This window comes from Elgaria multicarinata, chromosome 11, assembly GCF_023053635.1.
Source record: "Elgaria multicarinata webbii isolate HBS135686 ecotype San Diego chromosome 11, rElgMul1.1.pri, whole genome shotgun sequence".
NCBI classification, from domain to species: Eukaryota; Metazoa; Chordata; class Lepidosauria; order Squamata; family Anguidae; genus Elgaria; species Elgaria multicarinata.
The window spans coordinates 44,345,322-44,368,187 of record NC_086181.1 but is presented as its reverse complement, the minus strand read 5'-3'; the positions used below and the strand labels follow the sequence as shown (position 1 = coordinate 44,368,187).

Here is a 22,866-nt window from a genome sequence, read left to right as displayed (position 1 = left end):
CCTGCTGAGCCACAGAAGGGGCTAAGGAGTGTTGAGATGGAGGCGGCGCACGCGGGTTTAGCCGGGTTAACATGTCCTTGTCGCGATAGAAAAGGAGCCAAATTACTGAGCTGCACCGTAGGTCTGCCTAGCTCAGCACTATCATGACTGCCAGGGGCTCAGTCTCCATGGCCTTGAGAACACAAGATGAGCGTGGCTATGTCAGGTCAGGCCTCCTGTTTCGCAAGGTGGAGATCCCTGGCATCTCCACCTCGTTAAATAGAGATGCTAGGGGTTGAACCTGGGACCTTCAAGCAGGAGGCCCTAATGTTGCGGTACTACAGAGCTGCAATCTTCCCTGTCGTGCGATTGGTCTGTCTAGTTTATTATTGGGCCTGTTCAGAAGACATCTTAAGCCCTGCGGGTTAAGGCCTTTGGTTAAGCAGCAGGGGTTCAGGTGTCTAGCACGATGCGTTTTGCAAAACCCTGCTCACTCACTAACCCGTCGGACCGTCTGCAGCAGGGTTAGGGGCTCTAACCGTGGCTTAAAGGGTTGTGTGCAACTGCGTGGCTTGTGGTTAGTGCTAACCCCAGAGAACCAGAGTTTCGCTAACTCCAGAGTCTGAACAGGCCCAGAGTCTAGTGAGCCAGAAGAGCAGGACAGCAAGGATGTTAGCTCAGTAGCGCAGCACCGTTATGGCATGCAAGTCGGCCCATGGTTCTCCCTCCTCCTTCAACTTCATTTCCTAGGAAGGTCTCCGAGCCCTGTCATGTAGCCCAGATGCCTTCGAAGAGGGCGATAGCTGAAGGCACCTTGTCAAGCACCAAAAGAAGCATCCAAGGAGATTGCTGCTCAGACTGACAAGCTGGTATTTCCTCCAGTCCTGCTACTCAAGGTCCTTTAACCCAGGAGTGGGGAATGCATGGCTCTCCAGCTGTTTTGGCTGACCCTTCATCCCTCAACACTGGCTAGGCCAGCTAGGCCTGAGGGGTAATGAGAACTGAAGGAAAGACACGCTAGAAGCGTATAAAATGATGCCTGGTGTGGAGAATGTGGAAAGGGAGACATTTTTCTCCCGCTCTCATAATACTAAAAACCCAGTAGGGTCATCCCATGAAGCTGATGGGTGGGAGATTCAGGACAGATCAAAGGAAGGACTTCTTCACACAGCGCATAGTTCAACTAGGGAACTCACTACCACAGGATGTAGTAATGGCCACCAATTTGGATGGCTTTAAAAGGGGGTTGGATAAATTCCTGGGGGCGGAGATGATCCATGGCTACTAGCCCTGATGGTTGTGTGCTAATTCCAGTATCAGAGGCAGTTAAGCCTATGTGCACCAGTTGTTGGGGAACATGGGTGGGAGGGTGCCGTTGCACCATGTCCTGGTTGACAGCTGGTTGGCTGCTGTTGGAACAGAGTGCTGGACTAGATGGACCCTTGGTCTGATCCAGCATCAGGGCTCTTCTGATGTTCTTATGAACTTGGGACAACCTGCAAGCAAAAACCAGCACTCCCCCACTGAGCGGTGGCTCTTGTCCTAAGCCTAAAGGGGTGTTACACCTCCCCAACCACGCCACTGCCTCTTCCACACCCCTCTCCCTTGTAGTACAGCTGGCACAAACAGCCAACAGCCCCTTCGCGAAGTTTCACTGCCAGGATAACCTCTCTAAAGGAAGAACACCACTCTATGTGTAAAGAAATAGTCTTCTTAATAGCTGCAAAAACGATATCCATTTGACAGGAGCAGGAAAGGGTGCCCACAGCATCTCCTGGTACGCAGTCCTCTAGAGCCCAAGGAACTCAGGATGGGCACAAAGATACATCCCTGGCTTTCAGCCCTGCGCACAATGCCGCAGTTTCAGTCTTTTGCCAAGGACGTCCTCCCCCACCGCCCAGGTCCGATTCAATCCTCCAAGATCTCAGCAAAAAGCTCCCGCCGTTTCTTCTGCGCCTCCTGGTGGCGGTCCCAGTCTCGGCGGCGTTTCAGGAAATGGGTCAAGGCGAAGTTCCGGACCAGGTGATGGCCAAAGGGGTCGTGGCGTAGCTGAGCCTCATGCTCCGCTAGAAGGGGGAAAGGGAAGGAGAGGAGAGACGGGCTTAAAGGCCATGGCAGGAGCGAAGGGCAAACCCTGCGCCTTTCTGAACGTGAAGCCAGGAAACAGCCGATGAGGAAGGCCCTCCTCTGCCCAAGACTCTGCCGCTAGTCAGAGCAGATCAGGGGTGGGGAACCTTGTTCAGTCCAAGGGCCAAATTCCATCTAGGGGAAGCTCTCAGGGGGGCTGGATTCACGTGGTGGGCGGGGTCAAATGCAAAGGAGGCGTGGCCAAAACCGCCAGCCTATTTTGGCTTAAAAAGTTCTGGCTGCCAGTAACTAAGCCGTAAGATATCAAGGGCGACTAGCCCTGATGGTTGTGTGTTATCTCCAATATTCGAGGCAATAAGCCTGTGTGCCCCAGTTGCTGGGGAACATGGATGGGAGGGTGCTGTTGCACCAGGTCCTGCTTGTTCATCCCTGGCCGATGGCTGGTTGGCCACTGTGTGAACAGAGCGCTGGACTAGAATCATAGAATAGCAGAGTTGGAAGGGGCCTACAAGGCCGTCGAGTCCAACCCCCAGCTCAATGCAGGAATCCACCCTAAAGCATCCCTGACAGATGGTTGTTCAGCTGCCTCTTGAAGGACTCTAGTGTGGGAGAAGAGCCCACAACCTCACCAGGCAACTGATTCCATTGTTGTACTGCTCTAACACTCTGGTCACTCAGATCTCTCTGGTCTGAATCATAGAATCATGGAGTTGGAAGGGGCCTGTAAAGCCATCGAGTCCAACCCCCTGCTCGATGCAGGAATCCACCCTAAAGCTTCCCTGACAGAGGGTTGTCCAGCTGCCTCTTGAAGGCCTCTAGTGTGGGAGAAGAGCCCACAACCTCACCAGGCAACTGATTCCATTGTCGTACTGCTTTGTCGACTAGATGGACTCTTGGTCTGATCCAGCATCAGGGCACTTCTTATGTTCTGATATTCTTAAAGGCATTTCAACCTTTTAGAACAGAGGATGGGCGGAAGGTAGATCTTCAGACATTTTGGACTTCAGCTCCCAGAAGTCCCCGCCAGCACGGCCAGTGGACAGGAATGCTGGGAGTTGAAGTCCAAAACACCTGGAGACCTACTTTCTGCCCACACCTGCTTTAGAATGGGGGGGGGAGGGGAATTGCATGAAAGACAGGAAGCCACCAATTGATCAGTGGCTGGGAGAAAGGGGGCGTGGCCACCAGGGGAACTCTGGAGGGCTGTCCCAGGACTCTGGGCAGGCTGGATTTGGCCCCTGGGATGGAAATCCCCCACCCCTGGAGTCAACAATACTGGGCTTTTTGGACCCCGGTATAAAGGCAGTTTCACGCATTCATAAGGACAGGGTAGTAGCTGATGCTAGAGGCCCTTCCTCAGTGCTGCTTCACCCATCAGAAAAGCAGGTGCACAAACACCTCCTGCGCTGTCTGGGAAGGGCTCCTGCCAATAGAGGTGCAGAAGCTCGACAGGGGGAGAAGCTCACACATTTTGCAAAGAGAGCCTCAGGGGCCAGGATACTGTGTTGTGAGCCGCCCTGGTCACATTTTACAGGCAGGCGGCACGGAAGTTCAAATGATGAGGGCGCTGCTATCTCCTGAGGTGGGTGGTGGCAGGTGGGAGAAGGAAACAGAACCACCTACGTTACGACTGCACCGTAAAACTGCGGAGCTGTTTGCAGAGCGGGCTGCAAGGTCATGTGGCCCTCAGTGAATGAACGGCTTTATGGCTGTCCAAATCCCCCTGTGGCTTGTGGGACCCTCCCCCTGGGATCAAGGAGATGGGATGAAGGAAGAAGGGACACCTACCTAGCTCCTGGGCCATCTCCTGTTTGGCCGGCAGGGTGGCCTTGCTCCAAATGGCATCCAGGACACGGCTCCCGTGCTTGCTGCAAGCCACAGACACGTAACAGCCCTGGTGATTAAAAAAAAAACAGGGGGGGGGGGGAGAAGGAGGGAGGAAGGACAGAGAGGTTTGTTGTACATCACATACAAGTTTGTTGATTCTATGTAACTCAATCTGCTATCCATGGTCACTCCTGACTGTGAAATCCAAATCAATAACTCTTCCAGGATTTCACCATTTTATGTAAACTGTCCAGAGAGAGCTTTGCAATAAATAATAAATGCACTAAATAAATAAATGCAATAAATAATACCTTGCAACCGACCAGACATAACGGCCATAGACAAAAAAGAAAACACACATACCTCATCAACATGGCAATACCAAATGACAAAAACGGTGTTGAAACGGAAGAGGAAAAGAGAGGAAAATATACACCACTGGCCACAGAACTCAAAGAACCATGGCAAAAGGAAAAGGTCACAGTTATTCCATTAGTCACATGAGTCGCTGGCATCACATCAAAAAACTATACAGAAAATCTTTCGAAACTGGGCCTACCAAAATACTTCCACACCAACATCCAGAAGGCACTCATAATTAAAACGTGCTCAATTGTCAGGAAATTCCTGAATCTGTAAATGACAGCATGACTTGGCAATGCCAAGAAAAACCACCATGAGCGAGAAAGAAAGAAAGAAAGAAAGAAAGAAAGAAAGAAAGAAAGAAAGAAAGAAGAGGAGGAGGAGGAGGAGGAGGAGGAGGAGGAGGAGGAGGAGGAGGAGGAGGAGGAGGAGGAGAAGAAGAAGAAGAAGAAGAAGAAGAAGAAGAAGAGAGGAGAGAGGAGAGAGGAGAGAGGAGAGAGGAGAGAGGAGAGAGGAGAGAGGAGGAGGAGGAGAAGAAGAAGAAGGAGAGAGGAGGAGGAGGAGGAGGAGGAGGAGAGAGGAGGAGGAGGAGAAGAAGAAGAAGGAGAGAGGAGGAGGAGGAGGAGGAGGAGGAGGAGAGAGGAGAGAGGAGGAGGAGAAGAAGGAGAAGGAGAAGAAGAAGGAGAGAGGAGGAGGAGGAGGAGGAGGAGAGAGGAGGAGAATAAGGAGAAGAAGAAGAAGAAGAAGAAATTGGCTGACTTTTATTTATTTATTATTTATTTATTTAAGTATTTTTATGTCGCCATTCAGCCAAAAAAGGCTCTCATGGCGGCTTACAAAAGTATTTCTTGACAGTCCCTGCCCACAGGCTTACAATCTAAAAGACATGACACAAAAGGAAAGGGGATTGGGAGGGAGGAGGAGGAGGGGGAAAAGGAAAGCAAATTCAGGCACTACAATCTTAGTTGGAAAGTTCAGCAGTTACAGTTGGTAGCAGGAGTGAGGGGGCTCTCAGGTGGTGCTGGACCCAGGCACGGTGGAGAGATGCCTGGCTGCTGCTTCCTCCCTCATGGTGGCCTCTGCAGTTACAGTTGGTAGCAGGAGGGAGGGGGCTCTCAGCTGGAGCTGGACCCAGGCAAGGTGGAGAGATGCCTGGCTGCTGCTTCCTCCCTCATGGTGGCCTCTGCAGTTACAGTTGGTAGCAGGAGTGAGGGGGCTCTCAGGTGGTGCTGGACCCAGGCACGGTGGAGAGATGCCTGGCTGCTGCTTCCTCCCTCATGACTTTTGCACCCAGTCCCAAATTCTGCACTGGTGCCGCAGCCTTGGGTGTCAGGCAGCTCCTCCCGTTATGACGTTTGTCCAATTTACGCCGATTGTGGACTGGGTGCGGCACACTCCGTCCCCGACGCTCACCTTGAACCGACGCAACACTTTGCGCCTCTGCTTCTCGGGTACGGAGTTGCTGGCCAGGAGGGCGTCAAAGACGTGGCTTCCCGCTGGGTCGCAGGCCAGCGTGACCAGATCCCCGGGGGGCCGCGGCAGCCAAGCTGCGCAGGACGACGGAGGGGTCAGCAAAGTGCAGCAAGTGCTGGAGCATGAGGGAGCCGTGGTAGGAGACAGAGCTCAAGGCACGGGATGGACTAGCCTGGAGGAAGAGGCAAAAGCAAACATACGTACACAGACAGATGGGAAGAGGCACGGTTAACAAGAGCGAATCAAAGCGGGTATTCTCCATCCACTTCACTCCCATTGCTCCTCAGAGGATAGTGTATACTTCTAAAGTACCCTGTGGCCCTAAGCACCTTTCCCTGTGTATGGAGAACAAGGAGACATTTCCACTTCCATCTTTAAAAAAAGAAAAAGGCTCTAGTCCTCATGAGAAGTACAGAAATCTTGAGCAGGAGGTGAGGGCGGGGGAGTTTGGACAAAACAAACACTGCATTGACTCTAGAGGACCACTGGCCTTCATGAGCAAGCATGAAAAACACAACTGAGGCTACGGGTTTCTGCAAAAGGCTAAACTCAAGCCCTACTTTGACTGTGCATGTGAGAGAATTTCAATTATTTAAAGCGTTTTTACCCAGCTCTTGCGCCAGAAAGGCTCCCAGAGCGGCTTACATAACATCAACAGAACAGTCCCCACTTGCAGGCTTGCAATCAAAAGGACACGTCACAAAAGGAAGAAGGGGTGGGGAGGGTAGAGGAAAACAAGCAAACTCAGGCACCAATTCCTTAAGCAGCGCAGATGAGGTCTTAGGAAAAAGCCGCTTGTGTGGAAACAGCTGAGAGAGCAGATTCTGTCGTCCTCTCTCCTTCCCCCCCCCCCACTAGCTTACCTGGCTCTGTGAGGGATGTTCATCTTCCTCCTCACCGTAGTACACCTCATAAGCCAACACAGAAGCAAGGAGAGTCACGCACGCCAGTTGCCGGGGCGGAGGCTCCCAGCAGTGGAACGCCTGAGGGAGGCAGAAGAGGAAAGAGCAGCAAGGTGAGACCAAGCAGAACCACGGGGGTTACGGACACGGGGCAGGAAGGGAGGACTCTTTACCTCCAGGAGGATCTGAACCACCTCCTGCTGGTGAGCTCCGCGTTTCCTGCAGGCCCCCAGGAGCGCCGTGACCACGCCCAGGTGCTCGTGGGCCATGATCTCTTCCACACCCGGGCTCAGCTCCTCAAAGAGTTGTCCCAGCTAGAAAAGAGAAGGGGAGAACTGACAGGCGCCGTCTGGAAGAGCAGAACTCAAATCCCCTCTCCCTTAGCTTGGGAAAAAGGAGGCTAAGGGGAGACATGAAAGACGTGTACAAAATCATGCCCGGTGGGGAGAATGTGGATAGAGAGGCATTTTTCTCCCTCTCTCAAAATACTAGAACCCAACGGGGTCATTCTCCCATGAAGCTGACTGGTGGGAGATCCAGGACAAATAAAAGGAAGGACTTCTTCACACAGCGCAGAGTTCAACTATGGAACTCGCTACCACAAGATGTAGTGATGGCCACCCATTTGGATGGCTTTAAAAAGGGGTTGGATAAATTCCTGGAGAAGGCGATCCATGGCTACTAGCCCTGATGGCGATGTGCTACCTCTGATATCAGAGGCAGTACGCCTATGTACAAAGAGCCTCATGTGGCACAGAGCAGTAAAGCAGCAGTTTCTGCAGCTGAAACTCTCCCCACGGCCTGAGTTCGATCCCAGCGGAAGCTGGTTTCAGGCAGCCGGCTCGGGTCGACTCAGTCTTCCATCCTCCCGAGGTCGGTAAAATGAGTACCCAGTTAGCTGGGGGAAAGGGAATAACGGCCGGGGAAGGCAACGGCAAACCACCCCGCTATAAGGCCTGCCAAGAAAACATCAGTGAAAGCTGGCGTCCCTGCAAGAGTCAGTAATGACTCAGTGCTTGCACGAGAGAGACGCCTATGTACAGCAGTTGCTGGGGAACATGGGTGGGAGAGTGCTGTTGCACCATGTCCTGCTTGTGGTCGATAGCTGGTCAGCCCCTGTGTGAACAGAGTGCTGGACTAGATGGACCCTCAGTCTGATCCAGCAGGGCTCTTCTTATATCCCTATGTCTCCTCCTGTATATACTGTATGTGCCTGGGCTCTAGGATCACCTTCAACGGTCCTTCTCCGGAAGCCCCTGCCTAAGGAAGTACGGCAGATAACTACCAGTAGCAGGGCCTTTTCTGCTGTGGCACCCCGTTTGTAGAATGAGTCCTGCTTGTTGGTCCCTGGTCGACGGCTGGTTGGCCACTGTGTGAACGGAGTGCTGGACTAGATGGACCCTTGGTCTGACCAAGCATCAGGGCTCTTCTGTTCTTATTTCTACCTACTCATTCCTGGGTCATCAGTTACAGGTTTTATTAAGCCAACATACACAATGAGCTAAGTGAATGTCAATACACGCTACCACATTCACCAATGGGTACCTAAACCCTAACAGTCGTGACTTGCACACTTATCAGCATCTTTTACACAGGGGAGACGCAATTTATTCTTTTCTGGTGGGCCACACTCCCACTGCATTCCCCAGTTCTGCTTTCACAACTAGTCAGTTTCACCTTTATTTCCCTAAGCAGTAACTGAATATTGATTACAAATTAGTAACGGAGTTAACTAATTTGAAGCAAGCTTTTCTTTTCTCTAAGAAATGGCTCCTGCCTGCCAGACAACACTCCATTCCTCTTCCAGACGTCATCACATCTGCAAGTCAAGCCAATAACTCTACAATACTTCAGTGGCTCAGATGGTGCAGGTGTAACATCATAAGCAGACCTTAACTGAGAGGTATCCGACAGTTACCTTGAAAGGAGGGGAAAGTGTGCCTGCTCAAAATGGAAGTCATCTCCCTATTCGTCCAACATCACAGGTGGGCAACTTGTGGCCTACAGCTCCCACAGTCCCTCACCATTGGCGATGCTGACTAGGGCTGATAGAAGTTGTAAGCCAAAACACGCTAATGGGAGTCACAGCCAGGCCTCCATCATCCTATACACACAGGACTGGTGAATAAGGCCCTTTTAAAATAGCTCCACCTTGCTGCTGTCACCGTCGCTCAGCACAACTTACTGGAAGCCACCACGGATAACCCAAACGAAAGGCCTACAGGGGAACAGTGATCAGCAGGCCCACATGGCCGCCCCAAAGTCCGCATGACGACAGGGTCCATGATGTAGGAGCAGGAGTGGGCGGTACATAGATCTCCCATGTTTTGGGCTTCCACCATAGTATCATAGAATAGGGTGCTCTTTTTCCCTAGTCTAAAGAGTCGAAATGCCTCCCATAAGGCTTTAGTTCATAGAATCATAGAATAGCAGAGTTGGAAGGGGCCTACAAGGCCATCGAGTCCAACCCCCTGCTCAATGCAGGAATCCTCCCTAAAACATCCCTGACAGAGGGTTGTCCAGCTGCCTCTTGAAGGCCTCTAGTGTGGGAGAGCCCACAACCTCCCTAGGTAACTGATTCCATTGTCGTACTGCTCTTAACAGTCAGGAAGTTTTTCCTGATGTCCAGCTGGAATCTGGCTTCCTTTAACTTGACCCCGTTTTTCCGTGTCCTGCACTCTAGGAGGATCGAGAAAAGATCCTGGCCCTCCTCTGGGTGACAACCTTTCAAGTATTTGAAGAGTGCTCTCATGTCTCCCCTCAACCTTCTCTTCTCCAGGCTAAACATGACCAGTTCTTTCAGTCTCTCTTTATTGGGCTTTGTTTCTAGACCCCTGATCATCCTGGCTGCCCTCCTTTGAACACGCTCCAGCTTGTCTGCGTCCTTCTTGAATTGTGGAGCCCAGAACTGGACGCAATACTCTAGATGAGGCCTAACCAGGGCCGAATAGAGAGGAACCAGTACCTCATGTGATTTGGAAGCTATGCTATTATAGCTCAGCACTGGTCCTGTGGCAGGGACTTCTGGGAGCTGACATCTAAACTGCCTCCCTTCCAACCCCCCTGGCTTTAGAGCTCCCTCCAGCGGCAGCCACGAGGGCGCTCACTCACCAGCTTGCGGGAGGCCGCCTGGATGAGGCGCTGCAAGGTGAAGTTGGCCACCTCATGTGCTGCCAACACCTGCAGCTGCCCCTTCACGTGAGCCTTGTAGAAGGAGCGCAAGGCCTTCGGCTCCGACACCTCCAGGACCTTGTCCAGCACCCGGCTGCAAGTCGCGTCCTTCAGAAACACCAGGAGGGTGCTGAGGAGAGAGAGAACACGGCAGTCAGAGAAGATCCAGGAGAGAGACCGCTTGTGCTCCACCATGGAGAAGAGAAGGCGGAGGGGAGACACAATAATAATGATAATAATAACAACAACAACAACAACAACAACAACAACAATGATTTTATTTCTTACCCACCTCTCCATTTTGATTGAGGCAGGGAACAGAAGTATAAAATACATAAAATCCCTTACCAATCTGCCCGGTCACTGAGGTCATCCGAGGGCCTGCTCCTGATGATTCCACATAGATCCATCCTCCTATTGGAATCCACCAGGGGAAGAGCCTTCAGCGTGGTGGCCCCCCTCCTGTGGAATTCCCTGCCTCTGGAGGTCAGCCAGGCGCTAATCTTGTACTCCAGTGGTTCCCAAAGTGGGCGGGTACTGTCCCCTTGGGAGCGGTGGGATTGCATAGGGAGGGCGTTAAGAGGCAAGGTGGCGGCAGGGGGGCACTCGAGGTGGTCTTTTCCGAGAAGCGCCTCTCCAGAAGGTCTTAAAACCCAGGGACATTTTTATGGGAGAAGGTAGTTTGGTCCCAAGCCATATAGGGGAAGAATCCACACATGTATTAATACCATTTAAGAAGAGTCCTTTTAACGGTGAATTGAAATGTTTAAAAAGCACCAAAATGCTAATGAAGAGACATGCCCTGGATGCGCCTCTGCTTCTTTGGATTTTGAATAATTATTCAATTAATTGTTACCGTTTTGAATTTTATTGTTATCTTTCTTAGTGGGTCGTTGAAAACAGCTGTTCTGAATAATGATTTTTATAAGGTAGGGTAGGGGGCACTGGGCATGAGTTTGTGGAACCAAGGGGACAGTGACATGAAAAAGTTTGGGAACCACTGTTGTACTCCTTTCGGCGCCTCCTGAAAACATCTTTCTTCCAAGAAGCCTTTCTTTAACATGCAGCCTTGGATTTCTGTTTTTGCTTCTTTTAAATTTAGTTTTAACTGTTTTATTCTGTTTTTATTTTCATTATATCTTGTACACCGCTCCGAAATTTTTCAATGGGGAGCGGTATATAAATATTCTAAATAAATAAAATACAATAGCACTCATGAAGTACCTGAAAGGTTGTCACACAGAGGAGGGCCAGGATAATTAATAAATAAATAAACAAATAAATAAACAAACAAACAAATAATACCTTTGCCCAGCAGCTGGGTTGCAGTTGCTCAAGTAGCCAATCACCGAGCGGCACAGCTCTGAGCAATCTTCCGGCAGCTTCCGGTGCAAGACCTCCAGCGCCACCTGGAGGCAGAGGCTGAAAAATTTGTTGGTGATGAAATCTGGGGAGAGAGGTTGCAAAGAGGATTACTGGAGGGTGTCCGTCTGTCCCTACCCTAGATCCTAGGTTTTTAGGGTTTGCCTCATTACATCTGCAACATCCCTGATTCTCATTATGCGGCCGTACCTAACGAGAAAGAGGCTTTCCACATGGGTGGAAGTTTGTGTCTGCAGCCACCCAGAAAACAGATAGGAAAACAAGACCTGTGAAGCAAACGAAGACGAGCTTTTATCACTCCTAATAGCAAACGTCGGGGATAAGCAACAACAGGGCTGTAGCCAAAACTGGTCCAGGAACAAGAAGAAGGTACCAGCTGTTGGATCCTGGAATGGATCTGGTTTTACTTCATTCCATTGTTTTAGAAGTGCCTAGTGGCATGAAGAAATATGAAGAGGTGTGTTTTCTAAATGTCAAGGCCACAGCTGGACAATTATTGAATTATTGGCTTGAGATGATTTTTCAATTAGTCAATTAGTGGCTGGGATGACTGTACAGTTTTTGCCCTATATAGGTGACTGTGTTTTGTGCATGTTAGATTACCCCCTCCATCTTTACCTCATCTGTAATGCTGCTGCTGTGTAACTAATATGATCGTTGTGAGTATACTTGTGATGCTGTAACAAAGTTATTAAGCTGAACTTTCTATGCCAGTAAAGGCTTTATTTTATCATAAACAAAGAATCCTGAGCCTTATTTGTGTCTTTGCTGTATTCATGCTGAGAGACGCTTCTAACTCTGCTTATAGAATCATAGAATAGCAGAGTTGGAAGGGGCCTACAAGGCCATCGAGTCCAACCCCCTGCTCAATGCAGGAATCCACCCTAAAGCATCCCTGACGGATGGTTGTCCAGCTGCCCATATCAAACCCACAACCAGGACATGTGCCAGAGCACCCTCTCCCACCCATGTTCCCCAGCAATTGGTGTATGTAGGCATATTGCCCCCGATACTAGAGGTAGCATTTATTTATTTATTACATTTTTATACCGCCCAATAGCCAAAGCTCTCTGAGCAGTTCGCAGGACTAGTAACAATTGGTAGTCTTCAATGGTTCCATATATAATAAGTATTCCAAAGAAGGTCAGTTCCTACAATAGTGAATTTACTGTAAAAGTTTCTTAACGCTGATGTGTTTATCTATTACAGTCTCTCGGAAGAGAGTTTAACTTCCAGTACCAGCATGTTCTGGAGAGCCGCAGTGTTTATTGTCAGTTGAAGAAGGTAACTGGAAACCAAGGGAAAGGGGGGAAAAATGGGTATAGTCTACAGTTGAGAGAGCATGACTGGAACCTCGGACAGCAGCCAGACCTAACGGGGTTAAAAACAACAGGAGCGGCCTGAAATTCTGGCTCAACAGCCCAGTAAAGACAAGGGGTTAAGAAGATAAGAAGAGCCCTGCTGGATCAGACCGAGGGTCCGTCTAGTCCAGCACTCTGTTCACACCGTGGCCAACCAGCTGCTGACCAGGGACTCACAAGCAAGACACAGATGCAATAACGCCAACCAACCATGGTTCCAGCAACTGGAGAGAGCACATAGCCATCAGGACTTGTGGCCATGGAGAGCCTTCTCCTCCAGGAATTTATCCAACCCCCTTTTAAAGCCATCCAAATGGGTGACCATCACTGCATCTTGTGGTAGTGAGTGCCATAATTTAACTAGGCACTGTGTGAAGAAGTCCTTCCTCTTATTTGTCCTGGATCTCCCACCCTTCAGCTTCATGGGATAATGACCCCATTGGGTTCTAGTATTTTGAGAGAGGGGGAAAATGCCTCCCTACCCACATTCTCGACACCGGACATGATAAAACAACCAACAGTTTAAAAGCACAAATACAAAATACAGTATAACAAGCACAACCAGGATAAAACCACGCAGCAAAATTGATATAAGATTCAAATACAAAGTTATCTTCCTTCCCTTTAATACAGTTACTACTTTTTTCTTAGTTATTTATCATTTAAGAACATAAGTGCCATGCTGGATCAGACCAAGGGCCCATCTTGTCCAGCACTCTGTTCACACAGTGGCCAACCAGCCATCGGCCAGGGATGAACAAGCAGGACAGGGTGCAACAGCACCCTCCCTCCCATGTTCCCCAGCAACTGGTGCACACAGGCTTACTGCCTCGAATACTGGAGGTAGCACACAACCATCAGGGCTAGTAGCCATGGATAGCCTTCTCCTCCAGGAATTTATCCAACCCCCTTTTAAAGCCATCCAAATGGGTGGCCATGACTACATCTTGTGGTAGTGAGTGCCATAATTTAACTATGCACTGTGTGAAGAAGTCCTTCCTTTTATTTGTCCTGAATCTCCCACCCATCAGCTTTATGGGATGGCCTGGGTGAGCAAATGTGTTTTCCAGAGGCGTCTGAAACACACTTCTGAACTGCACCAGGGAAGGTTTTCCAGAGGGTGGAATCCTCCTACCACAGAGACAGACAACCTGGTAAGCCCCAGCTGATTGGGACTACAGCCCCCATAATCCCCAACCATTGGCTACAGTGGTTGGGGCAAATGGGAGCTTGGTTATCCGTGTCCTACCACTTCATTCTGCTGCATGTGTAGACCGGATAGGATCACCCCTTCGTCGAAAGGATTCCAAAGGCTTTACACGTCGACTCACCTGAAATGTGCACCTGAAAGCAGCCGCTGAATTCACGGAGGAGAGAGAGAAAGGTGTCCGGGACCTCAAACTCCATGGGTCCATCACTCCCCAGTTTAGCTCGTTTGGCTCTGGAGCGAGGCGTCCCTGTGGGGGAACAGAAAATTTGCATGAAAGGAAAAGAAAGAAGGCAGAAAGGAACTTAGCTGAATTAGAACCACAACTGAACCCTACAACGGATAAACGATTCCGCGTCCGTTACAGATACGGTACTTAAATCAGAGAGGGCTTCATATAAAGGCATGCTGGCATTTCCTTTCCAGTATTTCTAAATGATTGTATATACACTGCTGGGGCCTAAACGGGTTACAGCCACCCAGAAAAGAGACCGGCGACATCACCAATAAAGCAAACAAAAGATGAGCTTTTATCACTCCTTTTAATAGCAAACACCGGTGGTACGTGCCAACAGAATTGTAGCCAAAATGGGGCCACTACTAAGAGACAAGAAGGAGACAGCATCCTCAAAAGAACCGTAATGTTGGCTGCCCGTTGAAGATGAAAATTAGAAAACCACTGGAAGGAAAATGGGACCGTCTACTGCAGCCTTCCTCAACCTGGGGCGCTCCAGATGTGTTGAACTACAACTCCCAGAATGCCCCAGCCAGCTCTGCTGGCTGGGGCATTCTGGGAGATGCAGTTCAACACATCTGGAGCGCCCCAGGTTGAGGAAGGCTGGTCTACTGGGAGACAACATGGTCGGATCCCTGAACCCTAACCCTAATTCTTGCTTGGAGGATACTTTGCACCACTTTGCTGCAGTTTCCTCCTTAATATAACAATATTTACACCCGTCTTACGAGTCACAACTGGGTCCCAAAGCGTCTTAAAATTAAGACCCGTAGAACATTGCAATATGACTAGGAATATATTTGTGGGGGAAGGAAAATCTCCTCCATCCAGTGACGGTTGGCAGTGAAGCTCAGGCTCTTGCATAGAAACACAGGAAGCTGCCTTGTGCCTGATCCTTCTAAGCCTGGAACCTGCTGCATGCAAAGCGCAGAGGCTCTATGGCAGAAGGAGCTCCAGACGGACTGATGGTAAAGCAACCCTTCCATTGAGCTGGGTCTCCTGGCTACAGCCACCCAGAAAAGAGACAGGGAACATCACCAGTAAAGCAAACAAAAAGATGAGCTTTTGTCACTCCTTTTAATAGCAAACACCACTGGTACGTGCCAACAGGATTGTAAAGAACAGAAGGAGCTAGAAGGCAGGCGTGTAGGTGGTGGGGAACGCAGGACCAACAGCGATGTGCACAACCAGCACGTGGTACAGCTACGAGACCGGACTACTTCAACGTGCAGGCCGAGGGGATTTGCATCTCTGAACGACCTTCCATGTAACCAGCCCCGTAGCTCGTGGGCAGTTAGCATGTCAAGAGTATTTCTAGTCCAGCATTCTCTTTGAATATTTGGCTCTTGGAAGGGGGGGATTTGCATTCACACCCTGGATTCTTAAGTGGTACAGTCTCAGCAGGCTGTCCAATAAAACTTTCCGAACATACAGATCAGCTCGCTCAGCTTTAAAAAACATGCTCCAAAATTTAGCCGCTGACACCCTCTCCCTTCCTGTTTCAAAGTGGGTTTATCCCCACACAAACACACACACTGCCCCACAGCCTTGTAAATGGTACGATCCCAACAGTGGGGTGTTGGACTGGAGCTCAGAAAATCCGAGTTCTAGTTCCCACTTGGTCATGAAGCTCACTGGGTGACAGGGTCAGTCGCCGATTCCCTGCCTAACCTACCTCGCAGGGTTGTTGTGAAGATGAGAAGGGAAAGAAGAAAGCTCACGTTCGCTGCCTTGGAGGGAAAAAGGTGGGATATAAATGGAACAAATAGAAGGATAAATAATCCTCACTCACCTAAACCCGGCAGCCCCCGGCCTCCGTCTGATCCGACGCGGACCCCTCCGAGCGCCTGCAGCAGGGTCCGCACCACGAAGCTGGCGTGGGCGTCCAACGCGAAGGCCGACAGCTCTTCCTGCACGGCCCTCCCCAGCTCCAGCACCAGCGCCTCCAGCGTCCCGGCCTCCTCCGCTCCATCCGCGACCAGCAACGGGGCCCTCAGCAGGACAGCCTCCAGGATGTGGGCGCCACAGGGGTGGCAAGCCGCCGGGCGCAGGGAAGGCGTCAAGGCCCGCAGCAGGCGGCACAAGCTGGGCGACGAAGCGGACGGGACCAGGGCCTGGAGGAGCAGAGAGCCGGCGGTATCCAGGGCTAACGGAAGAGCCACCCCTTCTGCCTCCTCCAAGACGTTGCTGATAAACAGGCCTGGGGGACGAAAAGCAGGAGAAAGTTAGATGCCCTCGGGACGGCAGGAGAACCGAGGACCCAAGGATGATTTAGCTTGGAAAAAAAGGAGGCTAAGAGAAGAAATGATAAGAGGTGTACAAAGTTGTACATGGTGTGGAGAATGTGGATACTAGAACCCAATGGAGTCATTCTCCCATGAAGCTGATTGGTGGGAGATTCAGGACGAATAAAAGGAAGGACTTCTTCACACAGCACCTAGTTAAACTATGGAACTTACTACCACAAGATGTAGTGATGGCTACCAATTAAAAGAAGGGTGGATAAGTTCCTGGAGGAGAAGGCTATCAAGGGCTACTAGCCCTGATGGCTATGTGCTACGTCCTGGGTGCACCAGTCGCTGGGGAAGATGGGTGGGGGAGTGGTGTTGCACCTGTGTCCTGCTTGTGGGTCCCTGGTTGGCCCCTGTGTGAACAGAGTGCTGGACTAGATGGACCCTTGGTCTGATCCAGCATCCGGGCTCTTATGATGTTCTTATAACAAGCACGCTCTCGGGCTGGGTCTGCTCCAGAGCCCAGATTTATGCTGCAATGCAAGTGTGGAGAACCATATAGGTCAAATCCAGCCATCCCATTCCAGCCCTATGGCGTTCCCCAAATGTCCACGCCTCCTTCCGCTGGCCCCACACACTTTTACCCAACCACTGATCTTTTTGAGATTGAAATCCGGTAGACCCGAGTTCTAAAAGGAGAGCAGGTGGTGCGAAAGTCCCTCTCCGCTCAAAAACCTGGAAAATCTGAGCCAGGAAGGGTGAAGAAGACGGACAAGAACCCAGAATGGCGACCAGGTAGCTTCTGCTGAGCCCAACGCAGCCTTCCACCAACTGGGGGCCCTCCAGATGAATTGGACTGCAACTCCCATCGTTGCCAAGGAATGCTGGCTGGGGACGATGGATGCTGCAGTCCAACACAACAGGAGGGCACGTGAAGCTGAGAAACCCTCCAGCAAGCACGAATCCCCAGGCCCACCTCTTTGCTCCGCTTCGCTTGACCCAACTGTCTTTGGCTACTCCTCTCCCTCAATGCTAGTCGCGGCCCCCAGCCGCAAGGCAGCAAGATCAGAGAGAGAACCAATGAGGCCTCTGTGGCGTTACACCCCACAAGTCAGTTCCCAAATGTATGTCTGCAGTTTGTAAGTCTGGGGTGAGTTGAGAATGTGGGCCTGAGTGGGCGGAGTTAGAATGTCTGGGGAGGGGGAGGAGGGATATATAAGGGGAGGACTGAGGGAATTGGGGGGGACTTTTTAGATCCTCTTAGAGCAGCCTTCCTCAACCTGGGGCGCTCCAGATGTGTTGGACTGCATCTCCCAGAATGCCCCAGCCAGCTGGCTGGGGCATTCTGGGAGTTGTAGTCCAACACATCTGGAGCGCCCCAGGTTGAGGAAGTCTGTCTTAGAGTCTTCAGTGCTCTCTGTGTTTAGAGTACTTAAGTTCTGGGAAATTTGAGGTTCAGGGTAGAGAGTGGTGACTTTGGAGTGTGGAGTGCACATAGTTGACGTATATTAATCAATAGATAATAAAGAAAGCTCAAGAGTGATTGTGTGAGAGAAAGGAAAGCGTGTATGTGAATGAGGGAAAGGATTGGATGAAAGGTTTCAAAAAGGTTTTAAAGGTTTTATTTGAAACAAAGCTTGTGAACTTTTAAAATAAATTTCAATTATTTTGTTTTGAACTACCACAAAAATCCCACGTGTCTGTTTGGCATTTATCATCTGAAGTTTACACATTTAGCACCCGCTCTGACAATCATTCACCTCAGCACATATAACTCACAGTGTTTTATTTTATATATAGAAATCCTTCTCCATTTAACCCCTTTCTCCACATAGTTTGGAGGAAGGTGGTTTTTATCCCTGGCCTCAGGCGTGTCAAGCGGTGGTGCTTGGCTTGAGCAGGGAGTAGCCGCGGCCGGGCTTGGTGTTCAGAGCCTGTGTCATGGCCAAACCTTTCTACCTGGCCGTCCTCACATCCTCAAGGCACACTTGCAGTTTGGGGGGTTCTAGTTCAGCACACACACACACTGAGAACAGCATCTTTCCACATTCCCTCCCAGCCCTGTGCACTTCTTCTGGCAAGTCTTACCCTTCTCCTCATCAGAGTCAAACCCGGATTTCAAGGTCTCATGAGCCCGACGGAAATATTCAGCTGCCGCAGGCTCCAATCTGGGGAGAGGCGCCCCTTTGCTCTCTGTGGCACCTCCTTCCTGGGGCGAGGGGGCAGGCTGGTCCCGTTTCCTCCGTTCTTTCTTGCTTTTAGCTCCTTTCTGGCGATGGGAAGGCACCCCCATTGCTTGGGAGGGGTGTGCGTACGTCTCCCGATTCGCAAATCAACCTACAGTTAAGAAATCCATAGTTATTGGAGGTCAAGATGAAGAGAACCCATCCAGGAGGGAAAGGAGAGAGGAGAAGTAGATAAGTTTTTTTAAAAAAAGGTGTGTGTGAAAGTTTGATACAGAGAGTTAGCATGTGAGGTCAGAATCAGCTAAGGCTCAGATTCAAATCCCCCCAATCAGCTGCAAAGCTCACCAAGTGACATTGGACCAGTCACCCCCTCTCAACTTATAGAATCATAGAATAGTAGAGTTTGAAGCGGTTTGGGACCACAATACCTGATGGAATGCCTCTCCCAACATGGACCTCCCCATACACTGCACTCAATATCTAAGGTCCTCCTCCGAGTGCCTACTCCGAGGGAAGCTCAGAGGATGGCAACAAGGGAGAGGGCCTTCTCGGTGGTGGCTCCCCGACTGTGGAATGATCTCCCCGATAAGGCTCGCCTGGTGCCAACATTGTTATCTTTTCAGCGCCAGGTCAAGACTTTCCTCTTCTCCCAGGCATTTTAACAGCATTTAACAACATTAAGTTTGTTTTTAATGGACCCCAGAATTGTTGTTTTTAAATGGATACTGTTGTTTTTATGTTTCTGATGGTTTTTAAAATATTGTATACTTTTTAATGTTTACCATTTTAAACTGTTGTAAACCGCCCAGAGAGCTTCAGCTGTGGGGCGGTATATAAATGTAATAAATAAATAAATATAAGGCCATCGAGTCCAATCCCTTGCTCAGTGCAGGAATCCACCCTAAAGCATCCCTGACAGATGGTTGTCCAGCTGCCTCTTGAAGGCCTCTAGTGTAGGAGAGCCCACAACCTCCCTAGGTCACTGGTTCCATTGTCGTGCTGCTCTAACAGTCAGGAATTTTTTCCTGATGTCCAGCTGGAATCTGGCTTCCTATAGAATAGCAGATTTGGAAGGGGCCTACAAAGCCATGGAGTCCAACCCCCTGCTCAATGCAGGAATCCACCCTAAAGCATCCCTGACAGATGGTTGTCCAGCTGCCTCTTGAAGGCCTCCAGTGTGGGAGGGTCCACAACCTCCCTAGGGAACTGGTTCCATTGTTGTGCTGCTCCAACAGTCAGGAAATTTTTCCTGATGTCCAGCTGGAATCTGGCTTCCTGTAGAATCATAGAATAGCAGAGTTGGAGGGGGCCTACAAGGCCATCGAGTCCAACCCCCTGCTCAGTGCAGGAATCCACCCTAATGCATCCCTGACAGATGGTTGTCCAGCTGCCTCTTGAATGCCTCCAGTGTGGGAGAGCCCACAACCTCCCTAGTCTAGTCTACCTCACAGGGTTGCTGTGAGAATAAAATGAACAGCACAGAGAGGCACAGACCCTGCTGCGTGCTCCTTGGCAAAAGCGCAGGATTAAGAACATAACAACAACATGGGCATCAGATGGGGGGCGGGGTGGCTCCTTTCAAAGGATCCTGGTGCCTTAAAGAGTCATTACACATATGCAACCTGGTACTTATTTATTTTGAAGCTTTGAATCCCGCTTCATCACCGGAGGCAATCCCAGGCTAGTATATTTAAAATTATAAAAGCAGCATTACAGCAAAAAAACCAGAGATAAGTTAGCCTAACTTAAATCTCACTCATTTCAACAGATTTACTCTAAGTAGGATAAACACTAGATGCAGTGTGGTGTGGTGATTAGCGTTGGATTCGGACCCAGGAGAGCCGAGTTCTAATCCCCACTCAGCCATGAAGCTTTCTGGCTGACTTTGGACCCAGAGAGCCTGGAGGAGAAGGCTCTCGGTGGCTACTAGTCCTGATGGCTAGGTGCTACCTCCAGTACCAGAGGCAGTAAGCCTGGGTGCACCAGTCGCTGGGGAAGATGGGCGGGAGGGTGCTGTTGCACTCAGGTCCTGCTTCTGAGACAGCCGGTCGGCCCCTGTGTGAACAGAATGATGGAAAAGATGGACCCTTGGTCTGCTCCAGCCTCAGGGCTCTTCTGATTGTCTTAGGATCAGTGACTGACTCTCAGCCTAACCTGCCTCCCAGGTTGTTGTGAGGATGAAATGGAGAGAACCATTCAAACTGCCTTGGAGGGGGGGGAAAGCAGGACACAAATGCAAAATACAGACAGACACGCCATCACGCACTGCTCCCAATGATAACACACCTCTCAGTGCTTCACCTGTTGAACTTCTGGCTGCGCGGCAAATGTTATAAGCACAGAAACCTCAAACTAAAACAAAAATAGGAAGTTGCAGCCGGAGAGCTCTGCATGCTTACTCAGAAGTAAACCCTCCTCTGCTCCACGAGGCTTAGAAATGCAGCCCCAGCCGGAGGTGGCGATTTAGAGAGGGGAAGAATCAGGCGAGCCCTGAAAAATCAGGACATGCAACGGACTGCAGGACTCACCCAGGAGGTTTCACATGCAGCTGATTCTAGTTTTACCGGATCTTAAACAACCACGGTGGAGATGGAGCTCGCCTGGCTCTTCCCAGGAAGCATGGCTGGAGTCCTGCAACCTGCACCCCATCATGCACCGCGCGCCCAGCACGCCACACTCCCGGCAGCCCACAATGCACTGCGAGCGAAGAAAGCTCCTTGCCACGCTGCATCCCGGCGTACACCGCGCGATGACGTTTGCCTCCTAGCCCAGCATGCATTGCGCCTAGCACGCGTTCTTTCCTTAACTCTTTCCAACCCGTTGCCCTCCTAATGAACTGGATTGCCGTCAGTCATCATGACTGTGGGGGATGATGGGAACTGCAGTCCAACAAGTCTAGAGGGCACCAGGCTGAGGCAGGCAATATGCAACTGCGAAATACAGCTTTTATTAATGAACTATGGAGGACGTCAGTGTGATTTGGTAATCCAGCATTTTTGGACTACAACTCCCATTAGCCCCAGCCACAATGGCTAAAGGGCAGGGATTATGACAGTTGAAGCTTTTCCCCAATTTTATTATATATATAATATATATATAATATATATATATGGATGGTTTCAGGCATGTTCAGAGCCCAAAATAGTTCAGAGCCAAATGAAAACAGTAATTTTGTTGCATGGTTTATTATTATTTATTTATTTATATAGCACCATCGAATTAATTAAATTGGTTTAATTAACTTCAGTCAATTTTTTATTTATTTATTTATTGCATTTTTATACCGCCCAATAGCCGAAGCTCCCTGGGTGATTCACAAAAACTAAAACCATTCAAAGTATAAAACAAACAGTATAAAAACATGATATAAAATACACATTAAAACGGATTAAAACATACCATACATGATTAAAACATCCTGAAAACATTCTATAATTCCACTGGATGGGCTTGCCGGAATAGATCAGTCCTTATTGCTTTTTTAAATTCTAAAAGTCTGTCAAGTTGACGAATCTCCTCCGGCAGGCCATTCCACAGTCTGAGAGCAGCAGAAGAAAAGGTCCTCTGGGTAACAGTTGTTAATCTAGTTTTTGCTAGCTGAAGTAGATTCTTCCCAGAGGACCTGAGTGTGCAGGGCGAATTGTACGGGAGAAGGCGATCCCGCAGGTAGCCTGGACCCACACCATGTAGGGCTTTAAAGATAATAACCAACACTTTGTCCTTCGCCTGGAAACTAATTGGCAGCCAGGGAAGAGATTTTAAAATGGGTGTAATGTGGTCACCCCTAGGTGTACCAGTGACCAGCCTGGCTGTGATATTTTGGACTAATTGAAGTTTCCGGACTAGGCACAGAGGTAGCCCCATGTAGAGCGCATTACAGAAGTCGAGCCTCGAAGTTACCAGTCTAGGATCTGCTCAGTCCACAAGCATCCCAAGAAAGTTCCTGTACTGCTATTGTCTGCAATCCAAGGCATCCAATCCAATCCTATGCATGTCTGCTCAAAAGTAAGCCCCATTGAGTTCAATGGGATTTAGTCCCAGTTAAGTGGATATTGGGATTGCAGCCTAAGAGAATAATGACCTCCCTGATAGCTACAATTGAGTATCATGAAGCCGCTGTGTCTTTTAAAATCAACAGAAGCTTTCTCATCCATGCCAAAAAGTGCTCCACCCATAGAATCCTTGTCTCATTCCGAAACACAGGATTTTTTAATGGATTCCCCCGCCCCCCGCTTTTAGAAATGCACTCTTTCATAAAATGAATTGGCAACAGAACAAATGAACACATTGCAAGTCAAACTGGGTGTCTGGAATGGACACCAAACTAGTAAAACCTAAAAACAAAGTAATTAACTTCTCTTGTGACTTTTCCTATGAAACCCATATACTTATGCACTAAACTGGTCTCCATGCATGCTAAAATGACTATATTAACAGTTTTCAGCACCTTCCATTTCTCC

The 22,866-nt window shown here is 49.7% G+C and overlaps 1 protein-coding gene across 1 annotated transcript; it reads right to left on the bottom strand.

Moving 5' to 3' along the window:
* Window positions 1-51: 51 nt before the first annotated feature.
* NOP9 (NOP9 nucleolar protein) lies at window positions 52-21,063 on the bottom strand. Its single transcript, XM_063137321.1, is given in 12 exon segments — window positions 52-2,045; window positions 3,856-3,961; window positions 5,671-5,787; window positions 5,789-5,902; window positions 6,594-6,713; window positions 6,806-6,946; window positions 9,744-9,933; window positions 11,109-11,250; window positions 13,879-14,004; window positions 15,782-16,189; window positions 18,309-18,557; window positions 20,935-21,063. Coding segments are annotated over 11 exon segments (1,827 nt in total). The 5' UTR covers window positions 18,514-18,557; window positions 20,935-21,063; the 3' UTR covers window positions 52-1,887.
* Between the last annotated feature and the right edge of the window lie 1,803 nt (window positions 21,064-22,866).